We start from the raw sequence: 17,348 nt of genomic DNA, 5'->3' as shown, positions 1-17,348 counted from the left end.
GAATTTCAAATATTAGCTGGCTGCTAGCTTATGGATGGTGTAAACTTTTTGTTTTGCTGTAAACTTCATGCAAATCATGGCTAGTTGCTCAAATGTTGTTGAACTTATAATTCTTTAAGCAAGGTCATCCTCAACCAGGCTTCATGACCCTTACAAAAATATGTTTATTAAAGCGAGCTATTAGCATACTTCTTTTAAACAAAACAGTAAGCGAGTATATTTTCATTTTACTTTTTATGTACTCATCAGTGATATATAAAACACAATTATACATAAAAATACTTGGCCTATATTGTACTTAATATTTTGATGGAGATATACTCAAGAAAAGTATAATCAAGAAGTCTTTCCTTTTACATAACCTATACTTGGCTTGAACTGAAGTTTGGAGTGGAATAGCTTACATGGGTGGAACTTTTAACTTTTATGTATACATTCTTATTAACCAACACAGAAACAGATAGATATCTGGCTAATTTTACTGACAATATTCTTCCTAGCTGTGAGAGTACTGCAACAGAATTGACTCATACTGACTGATATACTTCATTTCCACACACTGCGTCAATTTTTTCTCCTCACTTCTGCAGGAAAAAGAAAAAAAAGTGGTTTTGGAGGACTGTGCACAGTGAGTGTAACTACAACCTATGAAATCAGTCAATAGTTAGAGGTAGTCTGATTTTACGCAGTGTTTTAACAAGTTTAGTACGGTGTTTGCAGGAAATTTCAAGGAAAACAAATGCTAGCACTTAATTAGCTTCACTAATCACACTGGGAAGATATTTAATTTATATGTATTAATGCAATACAGTGATCCCTCGTTTTTCGCGGGGGATGCGTTCCAAGACCACCCGCGAAAAACGAATTTCCGTGAAGTAGAGGAAAGATTTTTTTTAATGTATTTAACGAGTATTTGGACTTTTAAAACCCTCCCTGTACTGTTAACAACCCACTTTTTGCATTAAACAATCGTTCTATAATGTTTTTCAGCTGGAACTACATGTGATATCCTACCAGTTTCTTTAATAGAGTAATTCCTAAGCTGTGATTTAGCGTAAGTAGATTTCACTCGGATGTGGACATGAACAGTACTTGTACTGTACGTAAGAAATACTTGTAAATTATACATTTTGTCACCTACAGGCCTAGTCTAATACATATAAATAATAATAAAACATGCTTTTTATTTACACACCATTAAAAAATGATATTTTTAGGCGATATAGCGGCCATAAACGTAAAGGATAATATTAGACCCCTTTTTGCTGTGTGTGAATATTTAGTTCGTACAGAGTAATCTTGTGGAAATAAGGCTTCTCCGATCAAAACAGAGGAGACACCTTCAAAACATTCATGGGTATTTAATATCCAAAACAATGTATATTGAAGCTAAATTATGTAGTCCCACTGAGATTCTTTTTCACAAAATGAAACCTGATGTGAATAAATTCACAGCTTTCTTGTTATTAAATTTTGAGAGTATTTTTTTTTATTTTAGTCAGAAAACCCTACTGCTAGTACACAAGGTGTAATCTTCATGTATTATTAATATGGAGGACTAGCAGTGTAAAATCCCGATTTTATTTAAATAAATGTCATAAAACATTTACATCAAACTTTGTATTTTGATTAAATGCTTTTATTATTAGGATTTCTTTACTTTTTTTTTCCATTTGTGAGTAAATTATAGGCTAAATTAACGCTTACATTGTTAAACGTACATACAGAGAAATACTCAAATTTTATAAATATTTTCTAATTGGTTGGTAATACATTTTCTGGTAAAAGGACATTTTATGTTTTCAAGTTGCAGGTGACCAATTTTGGGTAATGATTGAGCTCTGCTGCACTGAGATGGACCGCTCTTTAGGCTCTGTACTGGCGGAGTTGTATTATTTTATTACAAATAATATATATTTATTGTTAGTTTAATTGATGTATTCAAACCACAAAACAAATTCATTAGCATGGAGATTGTATTTATTTATTTATTTTTAATACTGTGGCCTGAATTGGCCTCTTAAATATTTGCATTTGTTTGTTTGTTTTATCCCTTGTTTAAGGATTTAAGGTTAAATTTTTGTTGAAATGGTTTGTGAGGGGTATTCAATATTTAGACTAAATATTCTAAATACAGACATCCTTCTGAACAGCAAAATATAATTTAAGAGCACCGGAAATGACAGCATCTAAATTGGCTGTGAATTTGAATCAACACCTCAGTACAAGTGTTTCTACAATAACTAAATACTCTGTAATACTAGTCTGTATAACAGAGGATTAGAGGACTATGTTATAGGATGGCATTTAAAAGATCCAACAAAATATGTAAATTCATAAACATTCACTGACCTACATCTTGTATAAATACTACAGGAGCTTAAAACATAGGAAAGAATATGTTTTTTCTTATGACATTTCTGAATGCATATATTCAGTGTACCATTAAATGTATACACATTTTTATAGTTCAATTTTGGATCTCTTTGTGAATGTGCATTCTGCAGGCAGAAGATGAAATTCACAGCCAAGTATCCATTGAAGAGACAACAGTGGGAACATACGTTATTAAACACCGAGATGTGGATAAACCAGACAATATCAGGATAGTACTCAATGGTCAAGTGGTGTTGCAGGAGTTAGCTACTGTTGCACTGACTGCTGCCATGTTGTTTGGCGTAATGTATGCATTGAACCAAACTACACTAAGTATACTTGGGAAATATACTTGAACTTTACTTAAGTTTACTTAATAAAATGAATTTTAAGTATACTTGGTTTTTTTTTGTAAGGGGAAACTTCTATTAATTGTTCATGACACTTTTTAGGATAAAATGACAGTCTTTAAAACACATGGTCCTAGTTGGAATAAGGCTTTATAGATGTTTATGTAGATTTATGTCTATTGTCACCAAAGGTTTATGAACCACAGTCAAGCATTATCACTACTATGTAACTCACCTTACTTCTCCTAAGTTTTGTGCTAATTTAAGCACATTTAGTGTTCATGAGGGAAAAACTGCTTGATGCAGCCCTCTTTGTGCTCTATACAACATCTGACATAACTGGTTTTGGGGAAATGTGTCCTAATTGTGTCTGGAGGTGGCCTATAAGACTTAGAAAACCTGAGCCTCATTCTGAGTGTCTTGCTCACTTACTCAGTTTCTCCCTCTCTGCAGTAAGGAGGTCAAGTGCTCCAATCATGCCTATGCAGAGACACTTTAGGTGGGACTGTGGTCTCTGAACCGGAAAGGTCAAAGGTCACCCCCTTCACCACTCAATATCAAGTGTCCCAATTACTGCTGGAGAGGGGCTCATGATCACCATGACAACCTGGCTCAAATTTGCGAGAGCGGTTTTACAAAAGAGAGAAGACATAACTGGGTTAGGAGACTGTGCTGTTAGCCAGGAGAGAGAATAGAACATGAACTGACTGTGGGCTTATTCCCACTAAAATCACCATATATTAGCAATAGAACAGGCAGGGAGTATCATATGCGTCATCATGAATGAGATTTAGCCACTGCTACAGATCATAAACCTCATGGTAATCAGGGTAACACTCAGCTGCAATTATTCATTGTTTCAATTTATATTTAAATTTTGGAACATTCTTCTGCCAAAAAATAGCAGTTCCCATGTTTTAGTGACTAATGCTCAGCATAGCAAAACATATACTGTTAAGGGATATAGCAGCATAGTGGAACACTTCATCCAATCACACAGAGTCATCAGAACTAACTGTTGCTTAAAATTTCATACATATATGAAGTTGCTCATTGTTTTATCACTGTAATACTTCCCACTGTGATTTTTCCTCAAACAGTTATAGACAGCAGAGACATCTCTGAATCCATCCACTGCCATTTTTAAATGCTGCTATGTCAAATCCACTGGACAGGAGGATAACACTAACCGCACAGATGTTATGGGAGATAACAGACATCCACCTAGCATCACACTGCATGAAGAGGAGTGGGTTGTTTGCCCTGACATCTGTACTGTCATACTTGACTGACATATTTCGCCCAAGCTGCAAATCATCGGTAAAATGACTGCAAAAAGATCTATATCCAATTGGCCAAAAACCCACAATTAGTAAACATGCTCAAAACGCTAATTGCTAATTGCTAATGCAAAATAATCCACTGTCAGCAGCCTCTCTAAACATTTTTCCCCATCAGCGACTGTTCTATGTTAACATTTTTCAGTTATATTTTATGTAGGATGATGCGTATCAGCTTGAATCAGTCCACACAGAACAAACGTATTTGTCATGTGCCTCTGTCTTTACAAAGAAAAAAAAAACCTTCTTTGCCAAAGTACAAGATGAAATATGTGCAGATATACAGATTCACACAGCATTAATGTAACCCAGGGCTCAGGCTGAAGTTAAAAGCAACTGGAATCTTTACTGACTCAGGAGCAGTTCCTCGAAATTACTGACCCTGCAGATTCTGACAGGGCTATTATCACCAAGATAAAGTACTTCTCACATTACCCCACCTGATCATGTAAAACTAATCCCATCTCAGGAGTGCTTAACACTGTAAATGATGGCTGCATATCTTTGGGTCAATAGATGCATGAAATTCAAATGTTCCCTCTACAGTATAAATAATAAAACACACTTAAAACATTCCTTTTTTAGGCCTATATTTAGCAAATATTTTAATGCGCATTATTATTTGTTATTCTTAATAACAATAATACATATAATAATAAATATACATATAATAATACATAAATAATACTGATAAACATTAATAAGTATTTGTATTTATTTATGTAGGTTGTATTCAGGTAGCTACTTCTTCCATCTTAATTTTGACACTATTACATTTATCTATGGTCCTCAGGAAGTCAGCACTTTACAGGAAGTGAGGCATGCAGACAGTAAGATGCTAATTGGTTTCTACATGCTTCAATTATATGTTTGTCAACTTACCCTCTTAGTTCTAGTGCAAAATTAAAGAAACAAAACTTCAGACATCAACATCCTGACGGACTGGATACATCTAGAAATTATGCAAATGAGCGTTGGGTTTTTTTGCTACTTAAAAAAAAAAAATCTTAATTAAGCAGTGTGTGTCTGGGTGAGTACGAAAGACATAGTTCGAATTCACTGCCAGTGCCCAGTGCCAGAATCAGTGTGCTCTCTGTGAGCTTTCATTTCTGAAATCTCACACTACATTTTGAATATCAAGCCATGTGAGAGAGAGAGAGAGAGAGAGAGAGAGAGAGAGAGAGAGAGAGAGAGATATGGCAAGATGCTGCTCTCGCAATACTTGTTGCATATCAAAGCAGCAGAGCGGACAAAACTAATATTCTCTAGGCAAATCTAATCCTCAGAACACACACACACACACACCTTAGTATTCCCAATCTGGTGATCACGCTGCCGTCTAGGGCATTCAACTGTTTGTAACAAAATGTATACCATGCAGCAACTGTTAAGTAATTATTAATATTATCTCTATATGTATTGTTTTATTTGTGTTAATATTTATTTTCAGATAATATATTTCTTTTTGCTTTACCATGCAACTGCAACTTCCTGTGCGACATGCCTCGCTGACAGACTTCACACGTTGCCAGAGGTAAACACAGAAATGAACAAAAAGAACTATTTCACATTTCTAAAATGAAATAATGATACACCAGCTTGCTCTTCTTAACAATAATGACATTTAACCAGGGTGGTTATATCGATTTCAACTTGCAGTAAAATCCTATTTTTTAAAATTATTTTTTAAACCTCTGACCATGCTCTGCTAGCAGTTTCTGCTGCTGCCCTGGTGTATCAGGCTAGCAAGTAAGGAGTACTCACAGGTATTCACTGATACGTATTCTTTATCCCTGTATAGAGACAACTTGCAGCTATTGAAATGATATGTTCCAGTACTGAAATTCACTGTCTGTGTGTGCAGTGAGAGAGAAAATAAAGTGAAAGAGAAAATAACCCAGAAATCCTTCTCTGAGCACTTCTTTAAGTGCACAGCATTCCAGTCACATCTGTCTCATAACCAACCCCACCCCCCCGCTCCATATGATCAAATGACACTATGGATACCACTTTGAAAAACACATGGATATAGTCTTTTTTGCTTTATTCAACAGTGATGACATGTTGAGTTGATGCTTTCAGTATAACTCACCATCCTCACTCCTCCATTTAGGCTGAGATGGATGTGGTTTAGAACCTGGCTCTCCATGTCTTCTGGGATGAATCTCTGACTCTGTGGAGCAAAGACAGCCATCAGATTCCATGGGAGAAAACACATACACCCCCCCCCCCCTCCAATCACATTCTGTTGTATTCTGACAACAGAACAGTAAGTCCATATACTGAAGAAAATAATTTAGATCTTTAAATTGACCTTGACTTTCAGACACCACTACACTACGAACAAACAGCTCCAGACTGGTCTTAGAACAGTTATGGCGTTATACTCCAGACAGAGTGGTACACATTTTTTAGGCAGAATAAGGGAGACAGAAAAGTAAATGTTGAAAATTATATGGGTCGGCTATGATATCTAAAATAAGTATGATAATATTTTAAGCTCCTCATTCTAATTTAGTTATGTATAATGTTAAGAGCTTTTATATCTGAAACACACAAATGCACTTTGATATTTGATATCAGGAATAAAAAAAAAGATGGTGCCGCTACTCTCTGTGTCCCTCTATAGCAGCAACGACGCTCTGCCCATGTATTTGTACATCTGTGCCAGGTAGCACTTCTCTTCGCACGCACACACACACACCACAGTCCTCTTCATTAGTCATATAAATAATGGCGGGCTTCCTTTACACCATTACATCTACCATGCTTTTTATATTCTAACATTCTCACTTTCATTTACTCTCTCTCTCTCTCTCTCTCTCTCTCTCTCTCTCTCTCTCTCTCTCTCTCTCTCTCTCTCTCTCTCTCTCTCTCTCTCTCTCTCTCTCTCTCTCTCTCCCTGCTGAGATTCAGTGAGTGTTGCTGGGATGTGCGCCAGATGCTATCCACTGCCAACCCAGTCCGCAGAGGAATAAAATAAATAAACAAATTACAATAAACCAGTAAAAACCTAAAATCATTTTTGCCAATATTCGTTCACTCTGATCTCCCCTGGGGATTTCTCTGTCTCCATCTGTGCGTGAGTGTGTGTGTGTCTGTGCGAGAGAGAGAGAGAGACAGCTGTCCCACTACTGAAAGACCAACCAAAACAATAAACATTACTGTTTACAACTTTATCTCTTTCTCTCGCTCTGTCTGTCTCATGCTCTGTCTGTCTCTCTCTGTAATGACTAGCAGGGCAGTTCTGGATTGATTTTGTGGTTAATTTCAGGTGTGGGCCTTGCACACTGTCTGTTTTTTGAGTGTCTCTCTTGCAAATTGATAGCCCTGCACAAAGAAAATCAATTTAACCCCAATGCACGCACACACACACATACACATCCCTACCTCTACCCTTCTCACACTACATTTAAATTGAGTGAGCAGACACATGGTGAGACTGTCAGTCTGTTTGTATCTCTCACATACATCCATACACACAGACACACACTCCACCCCCCCACCACACACACCTGTAGCACTTTTGCTATGCATTCACATATTTATATTGAGTTACCTGACAATGTGAAACAGTCTCCTCTCTCTCTCTCCTCTCTCTCTCTCTCCTCTCTCTCTCTCTCTCTCTCTCTCTCTCTCTCTCTCTCTCTCTCTCTCTCTCCAAAAACACACCACACACACAATCCTGCAGCTTAGTCAGTTTAAACCAGCTTCATCTGGGAATATTTAATATTCTGTATTAGTACGGGGAAAAGTCAAGTCACGTCACCTTTGAATAATTCTGTGAAACAGGCAGAGAGTTTGAAAGGGCAGGAGACTGGTGTGTGTTTCTGTTGTCTCAGGCTGTGTAATTATTTGTGTAAAATTCTGCTAGGTTCCTGGCTGCAGCTGATATACTGATACTGATTTTTATTTTTATTTTTAAATGAGTTTGCTTGATGCTGCATTTATTTACAGATATACAGCCAGATGGAAATTTCTGGGTGCTCCTGGTTAAATTGGAGGTTGTGGTAAGAAAGCGCAATGCCTGGCAGGAGAGTCCTAGTGTTTTGTAAGTGTAGCCCAACTAGGCATAACTCTGACATTGTGTTTTTGTATATTTCACTATTCCATCTCTATACGTGATTGTAAACACGGGTTTGGCAACTGTGGGTGTGTTTCTCTGCTTTCATTGGCTCCCCATGCTGTACTTATTACAGATACATTACACACACACACACACACACACCAGTGGGCAGGTTCGCAGAGCCAACTGACCTACCTACTCGGATAATGGGAGAAAACCAGAGCACCCAGAGGAGACCTATGCAGGCAAAAGACAACATGTACTACCACTGCGCTTACCATGATGTTAGCATGTTATCTCCCTTTTCAGCTTTGACATATTAACATAATTAAAATATCAATGATAATATATCAATACACAATAAATCAGTTATGGTCTCTATTATACTGCATGTGTTCTTTGAGGGGTAGAAAAAAACTAAGTAAAATAACTGTATGCAAAAATAATTCCAATTATGCAAATCATGCAGCTTAAAAGCACGACCAATATACTGTCCTGAGCCACACACACACACACACAAACAAATGCATACAAACAGATCTTACTGCACATTTTACCATCCAAGACCAAAGCTCTAAGCTTAAGCAGAACAATTCACATTTACATGGTGAGACCAAAACGCAACACCAGCATTCTCTCTCTCTCCCTCTCTGTGGGGTGTAATGCTGAGTGTGCAGTAGAGAGCAGCACAGAAGCAGCTGAGTGAGCGTGTGGCTCTTACTCTCTCCATTATGGCCCACAATATGCTCCGACTGTAGGTCACCTGGCAGTGCACACACACAGGGCAGCGGAGTCAGCGATTAGGCGGCGATCAGCTTAATACGAGAGAGCAGCTCCAGTTATTTAACCACCAGCCTCAGTGGAGCTCTCTCGCTCTCTCTCTCTTACTCTTTCACACAGAGTGTGTGCCCCTGCGGTGGACTCGGAGAGATAAGAAAAGAATAGACTCTATAATCCTGTCCTGTGATTCCTGCATTACAAACCACAACTCTACAAATCAGACTCTACAGCCTACACACATACACAGTCTATAGCGCCTGTGAATGCTAAACTCTGTTAGCACTCCACAGATGGGAGAGGTGCTAAAGGTAACTAAAGCATTATCGCCTGCTAATACTGATAAGCAACATCATTAACACATCTGAATTCCTACTACAAGTCCAGGTGCCTCTCTCCAGTATGTAGGAATGCTGGTATAAATGCATGATTCTATAGGAGGAGCTGTCAAATTTGGCCACACCATCGTGCCGTTCTGCAGAATGATGCCGTTAAATGGTGGTCATTTCTGTTCATGCCTAACTTGAAAGGTAACAGATTTTGGAAAGTCCAGTGAACATTTAAATATAGCTAATGGAAAAACAATAAAGCGTTCAAAACCAAAACAGAAAATTGTCCAGTTAAAACCTAATAAAGCAAAGCAAGGGGTCCCATTGGTTAGGACTTCAGGAGAAAGATAGTAGACCTTTACAGACCCCCATGAGCACAAGTGTCTGCTTAGCACAAACCTACTATGTTCATGATTTAAATCCAATACACTTTTTTTTAAAATAAAATTTAGAGAATGTTTCCTCATTATCTGCTAGCTCTCTGGTCTGTGCACTGGAGAAGAAAAAGGTCTCATGTTTGTATGTAGCCCTGGCTCTGTTAATGGGAAACAAACTGTCTCTGTCTGAACTGACTCGGGCCTTCTCTCACTGTGTCGCTGACTGAGCCACGGCTGAGAAACAGCATCAGGAGGCATATGGACAGTGGAGAGACCAGTGAACATTGTAAAGAAAGGAAAGATATGTGGATATTCTTCTATTCCTGCTCCATACGTGGGTAATATTGACTTGTTTTTGCGGTTTAATATGCATTACGTAAGGAAGTGACCCTAAATTCAGGAGAATACCAACTGCATGAATGTGAACACATTTAAAATGGTATAAAAGTAAACAGCTTGAGTTAAACACAGTGAATTAAAAAAATAGTAATAATAAAATAATAAAAAAACATCTTAGACAAGTTAAAGTTTATTCAAAAACAATCTAAAAATTTCCTCAAACAAATAATTCCACCTTAAAAGATGCACCAAGTTACATTACTTAAAGTGGAATTGATTGTAAATTTCAGAGCCCATCAACTTTGCATGAAATTAATCACATACACAAGTTATGTGAAACAGCTCAAGGTACAAATGGAATTTTGTGGTTCAAAGAGTGAATAAAAACGTTCAGATCATTACATTTCAACCAAAAAGAAGTTACAATCCGCTTCTTACTCAAAGGTACCATTCCACCACAATAGATTTAGAGCTTCTAAATGAACACAGATGGGAGGGGGGAATTTGTTTTGCTGTGAGAAATGTACTTCTCCAGAATCATTTACGTTGCCATCTATGATTGGTAAAATTAAGATAGAGGTGTGTTTCTTACCCTACATTTGTTTAAAAAACATCTCCATTCTTGCCCAGTGCTTGCTACCATAATAACCATGATACTAAAACAATGTCTCAGGCAGCAAAATAATACATTGTTACATCACAAATGTCTGAGTGGAATGACTCGAGGGATTAAACTCTCCGAATGTTTGGGTTCTGTCAGAATCAACCACAACCGTGAACAGTTCTGACTCTCTATGTTTATTTAGATAGTTGAGAATTTCTCATCACTGTACGATTTTATGTAGGGATAAGTTTAGGAACACAATAGAATTTGCCATTTCAATCTGTTCTCTGCATTACTTCAGTTCAGAGTGAACTGATCCTCTACTCAGCGCCTTGCTGAATCCTCACATTACGCTCCGCATTATCGTCTTGCCACCATTAACTGCTGTAACCGCTTGCCTCTTAATCTGGGGCTGTATTATCGTTCTGCAAGCGTGAGGCACACGCTAATCTCCGCTTCCTTCTCCTCTCGGCTCTTATCTCCAGGGGCCGTTTATTAGTGTGGGGACTGCGGCCCCTCAAAGGCTGAGGGGGAATAAATCGATGGGCGTTTGACTGCGGATAAAGCCTGTTTACTGCCTGGGGGAAAGTGGCCATTATATCATTAACTGGACACTGTGTTCTTGCACTGACCTTTAGAACAAGTTGAGATGGAAGGGGACACACACTGTGGCCTGGGCTTAATAACTGTGTTGATGGAGGAAAATGTAGAAACAGGAAGGTTTGTGAGAGCGTATTTTTAGAGTACATGCGTGTGTGTTTTGGTATATGCAGGAACAAATAAATGGGAAACAAGCAGGCAAATGTCAGGCTAGAGCTGACATTTTAATGGGTACATACTGCAGTCCGTATTAAACCACATATTGCTTCCGACAAGCTCAAGCATACAGGGAGGGCTAGAAAAAGAAGAATAGAATATCAACCCATGCGATATACAATTTACCAGTATAAAATATGGTGTTTTATATGGTGATATAAGGCAGAGGTATAGAAAATCTACAATTTTAGTCTGAAACTGTCCATAGGTGAGGATATGTGAGTATGTTTATGACTACATAAGTGTATGATACCCTGAGGTGGACTAGCGCACAGTTTGTTCCGGCGCATAATGATCCTGGATGGGTTCTAGCCCCTCTGCAGCCTTGAATAGGATAAAGAAGTTACAATATATTGACAAAGGTACTGGGACACATAGACATTACACCTACAGGAGATATTATGACATCCTATTCTAAATTCATAGGAATTCATAAAGCTGGTCCCCACTTTCCAGCTATTACGTCTTCTGGGAAGGCTTGCTACAAGATTTTGGAATGTATCTAAAGAAATATTTGCACTGATATTGGAAGAAAGGGCCTGGCTCCCAATCTCCATTTTAGGTCACCTGAAAGATGTTTTATTGGGTTCAGATCAGGTCACCAAACTCCCCCAAAAATACCTTTACGGACCTTGTTTTGTGTACTGGGGCACAGTCATGCTGGAATGCAAATGTTCCCACAAAATTAAAAGCATACTATTGTCCAAAAATGTCTCTGTATGCTGAAGCATTACGATTTTCCATGCACCCATAACAATTCAGCCATCAAAACCCATGCCAAGAATCTCCTGGCACAATTTTTTGTGCTGATATTAATGCCAGAGGTAATTTGGAAGTCTGCAATTATGGAGTCAGCACTCTGTAAGCCCACTCTGTAACTTCACGTGGTTTGCTACTTTGTGGCTGAGTTGCTGTGGTTCCTAAAAGTTTCTCCTTTTCAATACACACACAACTCAAATAAAAACTGTGTTATTTAAATTGTTTTATTGCTTCTGTCAGAAATGTTGTCCTCATTAAGATGTTAAAATTAAATAAATATAAGTAGAGATGCCATGTTCCAAAGTAGCGCTATACTTACATACATAGTGCTCATCACATAATAAATGTGAGTGCATAAACTGACCATTGTCCTATGGAGGGTGTAGGGAGATATTTGGGATTCGCCTTCAGCTTTGCTGTGACATGAAAACCTCTCTCACTTATCACTCAAACTTTCAGACATGGAGAACTACTTTATTAAACCTTAAGCCAAACCAGAGAAATAATTTAAGCAAATATTCCCAGTAAAGCATTACCCTCCAAGAATCTGTTCCACTCTCAGAGTGCAGGGACAGCAGGACTTAGAAAAAGGAATATGTGGCTTGTGTCTGTAATCTCTAAAACAAAACGTAAGTTAAATAACATGATTACTGAAGCTTGCATATGATCTATGGATGAATAACTTACTTCGATTCCAACAGAAAAGCAGAGAAAACAGATTAGAGACTGAGGTGCTAACAGTTTTCCATTAGATTCTATGATGAAAATGCTAATGTGGCTAACCAATTTTAACTTTTTCTCCTTATTATACTACACAGTGCGATCTTTTATCTGCCCTTCTCACTCAGCTAGACAGGAAGTGGGTTTCTGTGCTTCTGGACGCTGTACACTCTCTTCAGCACAGGGATAGGAGCTGTGTATGAGATAAATGTATCCATCTTACCCATTCGTTTACATTAGTGCTGCACTCTGAAACCAGACAATCTGTCCCCAATATGGCGCCCACAGTAAAAACTACGTCACTGCAACTCATTAATAAGGGAGGGACGAAATTTTAAAATCTTGTTGCAATGATGGCATTGCAAATTGCAAAACCAGGTTGTAATAATCAGATTATTGCCAGAGGGATTAAAATGCATTCTCTGTCTAAGACAAAGACCCTGCAGCGCCACTGCTTCAGCAATACAGTACAGGAATCAGAGTCCTCATTTAAATATCACAGAATACAGTTTCATTGCATAGCTCCTTTCAGCTCTTGTCCACTGCAAGAGTGTCCAAGCCCAGCCTAGTGTCAAGGTGTTTAATAGCTGAGGTCTCTTCACACATGCTGCTTTTTTAGAAGAAAAACTCTTGTTTTGTTTTTTTTACATCATTTGTTGACATCTGCCTGGAAAATCACAGAGATACGAATCCAAATGGGACCAGAAATTATTACATGAGTGCTGAGTTAGGAGAAAAATAGTAGGTAAGTCTGCTGGAAGACACTGACATGGCAAATCCTGACAGAAATATATACACAGAGGAGCACCCCATGTAAACTTGAAAGTCGATAAAGTTTCATGATGAATGAAAAAGTGAAAAAGGTTTTTGCAATATGTTTTAAAATTAAATTAAACAGTCATATAGACTGTTATTTATAGTACCTATATGCTTCATAAGCAGGACATCTTTCTAACATTAAACTTGGTAAACATTGACTAACACTGAACAAGCCAAAACAAAAAAGAGAATGTGACTTGGATTTAAAGTGATCTGGGTTTAACGCTAAAATGTAAATAAGGGCCAGTAGGAAGTGGTTTCTGGGGCTGGTGGTGGCCTGTGAGCTGCTTGTTGGTGACCTCTGGGCTACGACAGACACTAAGGCACAGAGCAGTTCACTAGTTTCCCTCTATGCTGTCTGTATGGATCCAGCCTTGATCTCTTACCCCCACAACAGATCAGAAAAGAAATGATTTTTTTATCCCTGTTGGGAACACTGCACTTATATCATCACAGACAGCAGATAATATCCAACTCTGTGTGTGTGTGTGTGTTTCTGTTTTAAATTTTTATATATACACTGGCAGAGGAGTTGCTTTGACCTGTTTACTTATATACAAGTCATTATATCTTTACCACCAAAAGAATATTTTGTTGTTGTCCACAGTAACTAAAAAAATACAATTTTACTTAGCTCTGGAAATTAAATATAGAAAAAACAAATACAATAAAAAGATATCTGTACAGTTGACGTAGCTTTTTGCCTGACCCATCAATGCAAGCATGACTCTAGAATCAATTATTAGGCCTAAGGGATGAATGAGCTGCTTAGGTATTGACAGAACAGCCAATCAGAGTTGCCCCGTCAATGATTATACACCAGCAACTGGCCATGAGTTTACTTTTCACCAATTACGTCTCTCTCTCTGCGACCGTTGATGAATTGAGTCCAAAGAGTGTTGAAAAAGGGAAAGGGCAGACACTTCAGAGCACAGGCAGGTCAGGAAGTTAATCCATTTCACTGCAAGGAACTCTGGGCAACTGCTCAATCTCTATCTTCTAATGACTGATTGTGGCTGTTCATCGGTAGCTGACACAAAAATTCAGGGGCACCACCGGGGATGTTATCGAACTGGGCCCCACCAGCCCAGGACACAACAATCTTGAAAATAGTGCTGGGCGATATGAGTGTAATTCAATATCACAATTAACTGTAAATTTTACCATGATTACGATTAATGAACGATTTTTTTGTTTTTGTATATTTTACCCTCACTGTTCAGTGACGAGGCTTGTGCTGTAAATATGCTCCAAAATTAAAGCTGGGATATTTTTTTCTAATGTCGCTGGGAGCTGGTTCCTCTCTTGTTTCTCAAGTTGCTTGGTCGGCCTCGTCATTTAGGTTGCTTCCATGTGGCAGACAGGGGCAGAATCATGTGACTACAGCTTGGTAGTGTGGTTTTAAAGGGACAGTACATGAACACACAGTGGGGATACAACAAAATAAAATTAATCGATATAGACAAGGTTCTGACTATAATATGAATATGTTATTCTGAATATTACATTATTGCATGATTACTGAATTGGCTCTGCAACTGGTGGTAGGGATCAACAGGGGGAGCCACGGGGCCCCCTGAAATATCTCAGAAGTAATATATAATATTATCATAGTTAATCTTGCATTTTGTTAGTTCTTTAAATATGGCAGACATCATTAAGTGAAATGTGTAACAGCAAATATGTAATCAAAATTCAATACTACGCCATGGCCAAGTTTGGAGGTTCTGGTCCTTCAATTGAAAGGAAATGTTGGGGAGGGCATATTGTGTCCAAAATAAATAAATAAATAAATAAATAAATAATTTTACAAATTTAAAATATTGTTTAATCTAGTATCTGTAGACCAAAATATGATTATCTATGGCTAAAGAGGCAGAGTCAGTGGTATTTAGAGTCTACAAAGGGGACTTTAGGCTAAATCAGTTTGCAAGCCACTGGATTAATGGGATGCTCTAGCTGAACAGTGTTTACGTTATGGGTTGTTCTTGAAAGAGTGTGCATGTGGCCAGTGATTAAAGTAACTTACAGCACTGTATAACTCATAATTCTGCCAACATATTCAAGACAAACAAAGCTGTAGTGAATTATTAAGCAAACACCTCTCCCATAAAGGTCTGACAACAGCATCATTAAAGTTTAAGGCTAGCTTGGCTATGTAGTTGTTAGTCCAATGACAATGAGGCATCAAATTAATTAAGCAGGCTGATCCCTCGATGTACTGAAAGCTATAACATGGGCAATCAGTCCCCTGCTAAAATGCCAACTGATACGTCATCTAACAAAACGCTCAGCTCTGTCTTCAGTTGCGAGTAGGAGCTGGTTCATTGGTTGGTGTAAAGGAGTTGAGGAGACAGGGCTGCTGCAGGTGTTGAGTCACTGTTTGTATAATTTCCATAGAACGTATATACCAAATATATAGGATGCTCTGGAGCACAAGAGACTAATTACACTGTGCCAAATTGCAAGTGCTGGATAGAGGTGCACAAAGTCCCACAGCATCCAGAAGCAAACCTCCAGCATCAGTATCAGACCTGTCACATTGTTTTAATTTAAACAAATCATCAGAGTAAATGTTAATATATTTAGACTAATGCCATCTTAGATAAGAAGAGGCTTTTACTTCACCAAAGAGGGACAAACTACTAGCCATACATTTATAATTATTCAAAAAAGGCATTGGTTAAGGACTTGTCTACAAATTTTGACCATATAGTGTGACTTCATTCAACGTCATTCTTTTTGTCATGTAGGGGAGGTGTTCTTATGGCAATTATGATTTAAAACGTCTCTGATGTCACCCCTCAAAGCTACTAATTCAGACACACTGTTAGAATCCTCTGAGTCTGCTCAAAGGAGGTTTTGTTTCTGGGATGCTGTCCCACCGCGTTGGCCATGTTTGTTTGGATGTCACAACACTTACTGTCAGTTTGTTCCTCTGATGTTTCTGCTCCACTGTAAAAGATCAACTGCTGCTCCTCTGTGGCTGCTGGCTAAAAGTGGAGTTGTTACTTTACGATTACTTCAGAAATGCGTGTTCCACTGTTCATATTTTTAGATGTTGCTGACATAGATTGCTTATGTAGATTGCATCGCTGTGTTCTCGTGACGGTGTCTCTTGAGACTGACGTCAGGTTCCTCTGGAGTAGAGTATCTAGGCCAAGCCTTTGTCCCAGCACTCCCTCACTTCACCACTAATCAAAGAATATATATATTCTCTTCATTACGGGGGCTCAAGCTGCACTTGTGATGGAATAAGTTTTCAGGAGTGCTCTTTAATTATGTATTATGTATTTTATGCTTTGGTTTTATTGTGTTTTTTTTATTATTTACTTTTTATACTTTTCCAATGTTTGCGTCCTTTCTCAAATCCTGTTCTCCCTGTTTACACGCCTGTAAAAATGCTCCTTCTTTTTCATTCTGTTCCTACATTCCCTCTTGTATTTCTCTTTCATGTCTTTGTTTCATGCTATATGTCATGGCGCTTCGTTTGATTGCGCCTCCAGATTGATTGTGATGATGAAACGAACGCACCTCAAATGCATATTTTATAACGGCACTAAATCACGATGCCTATCTCATTCTCGCATTGATTTCTGGTAAAAAACATAGCACATGAATATATTAATGAAGTAAAGGGCATATTATTATAGTCTTTTATCTTTTTAATGTGATT

The 17,348-nt window shown here is 38.1% G+C and overlaps 1 protein-coding gene across 1 annotated transcript in view; it reads right to left on the bottom strand.

The window, feature by feature from the left end:
- spock1 (SPARC (osteonectin), cwcv and kazal like domains proteoglycan 1) overlaps positions 1-17,348 on the bottom strand; it is a 338,530-nt gene that overhangs the window by 99,140 nt on the left and 222,042 nt on the right. The window contains 1 exon segment of the mRNA XM_066668610.1: positions 6,159-6,239. Within this exon segment, the coding sequence (XP_066524707.1) occupies positions 6,159-6,239 (81 nt within the window).

This window comes from Hoplias malabaricus, chromosome 4, assembly GCF_029633855.1.
Source record: "Hoplias malabaricus isolate fHopMal1 chromosome 4, fHopMal1.hap1, whole genome shotgun sequence".
Lineage (NCBI taxonomy): Eukaryota > Metazoa > Chordata > Actinopteri > Characiformes > Erythrinidae > Hoplias > Hoplias malabaricus.
This window is presented reverse-complemented; position numbering and strand designations above follow the sequence as displayed.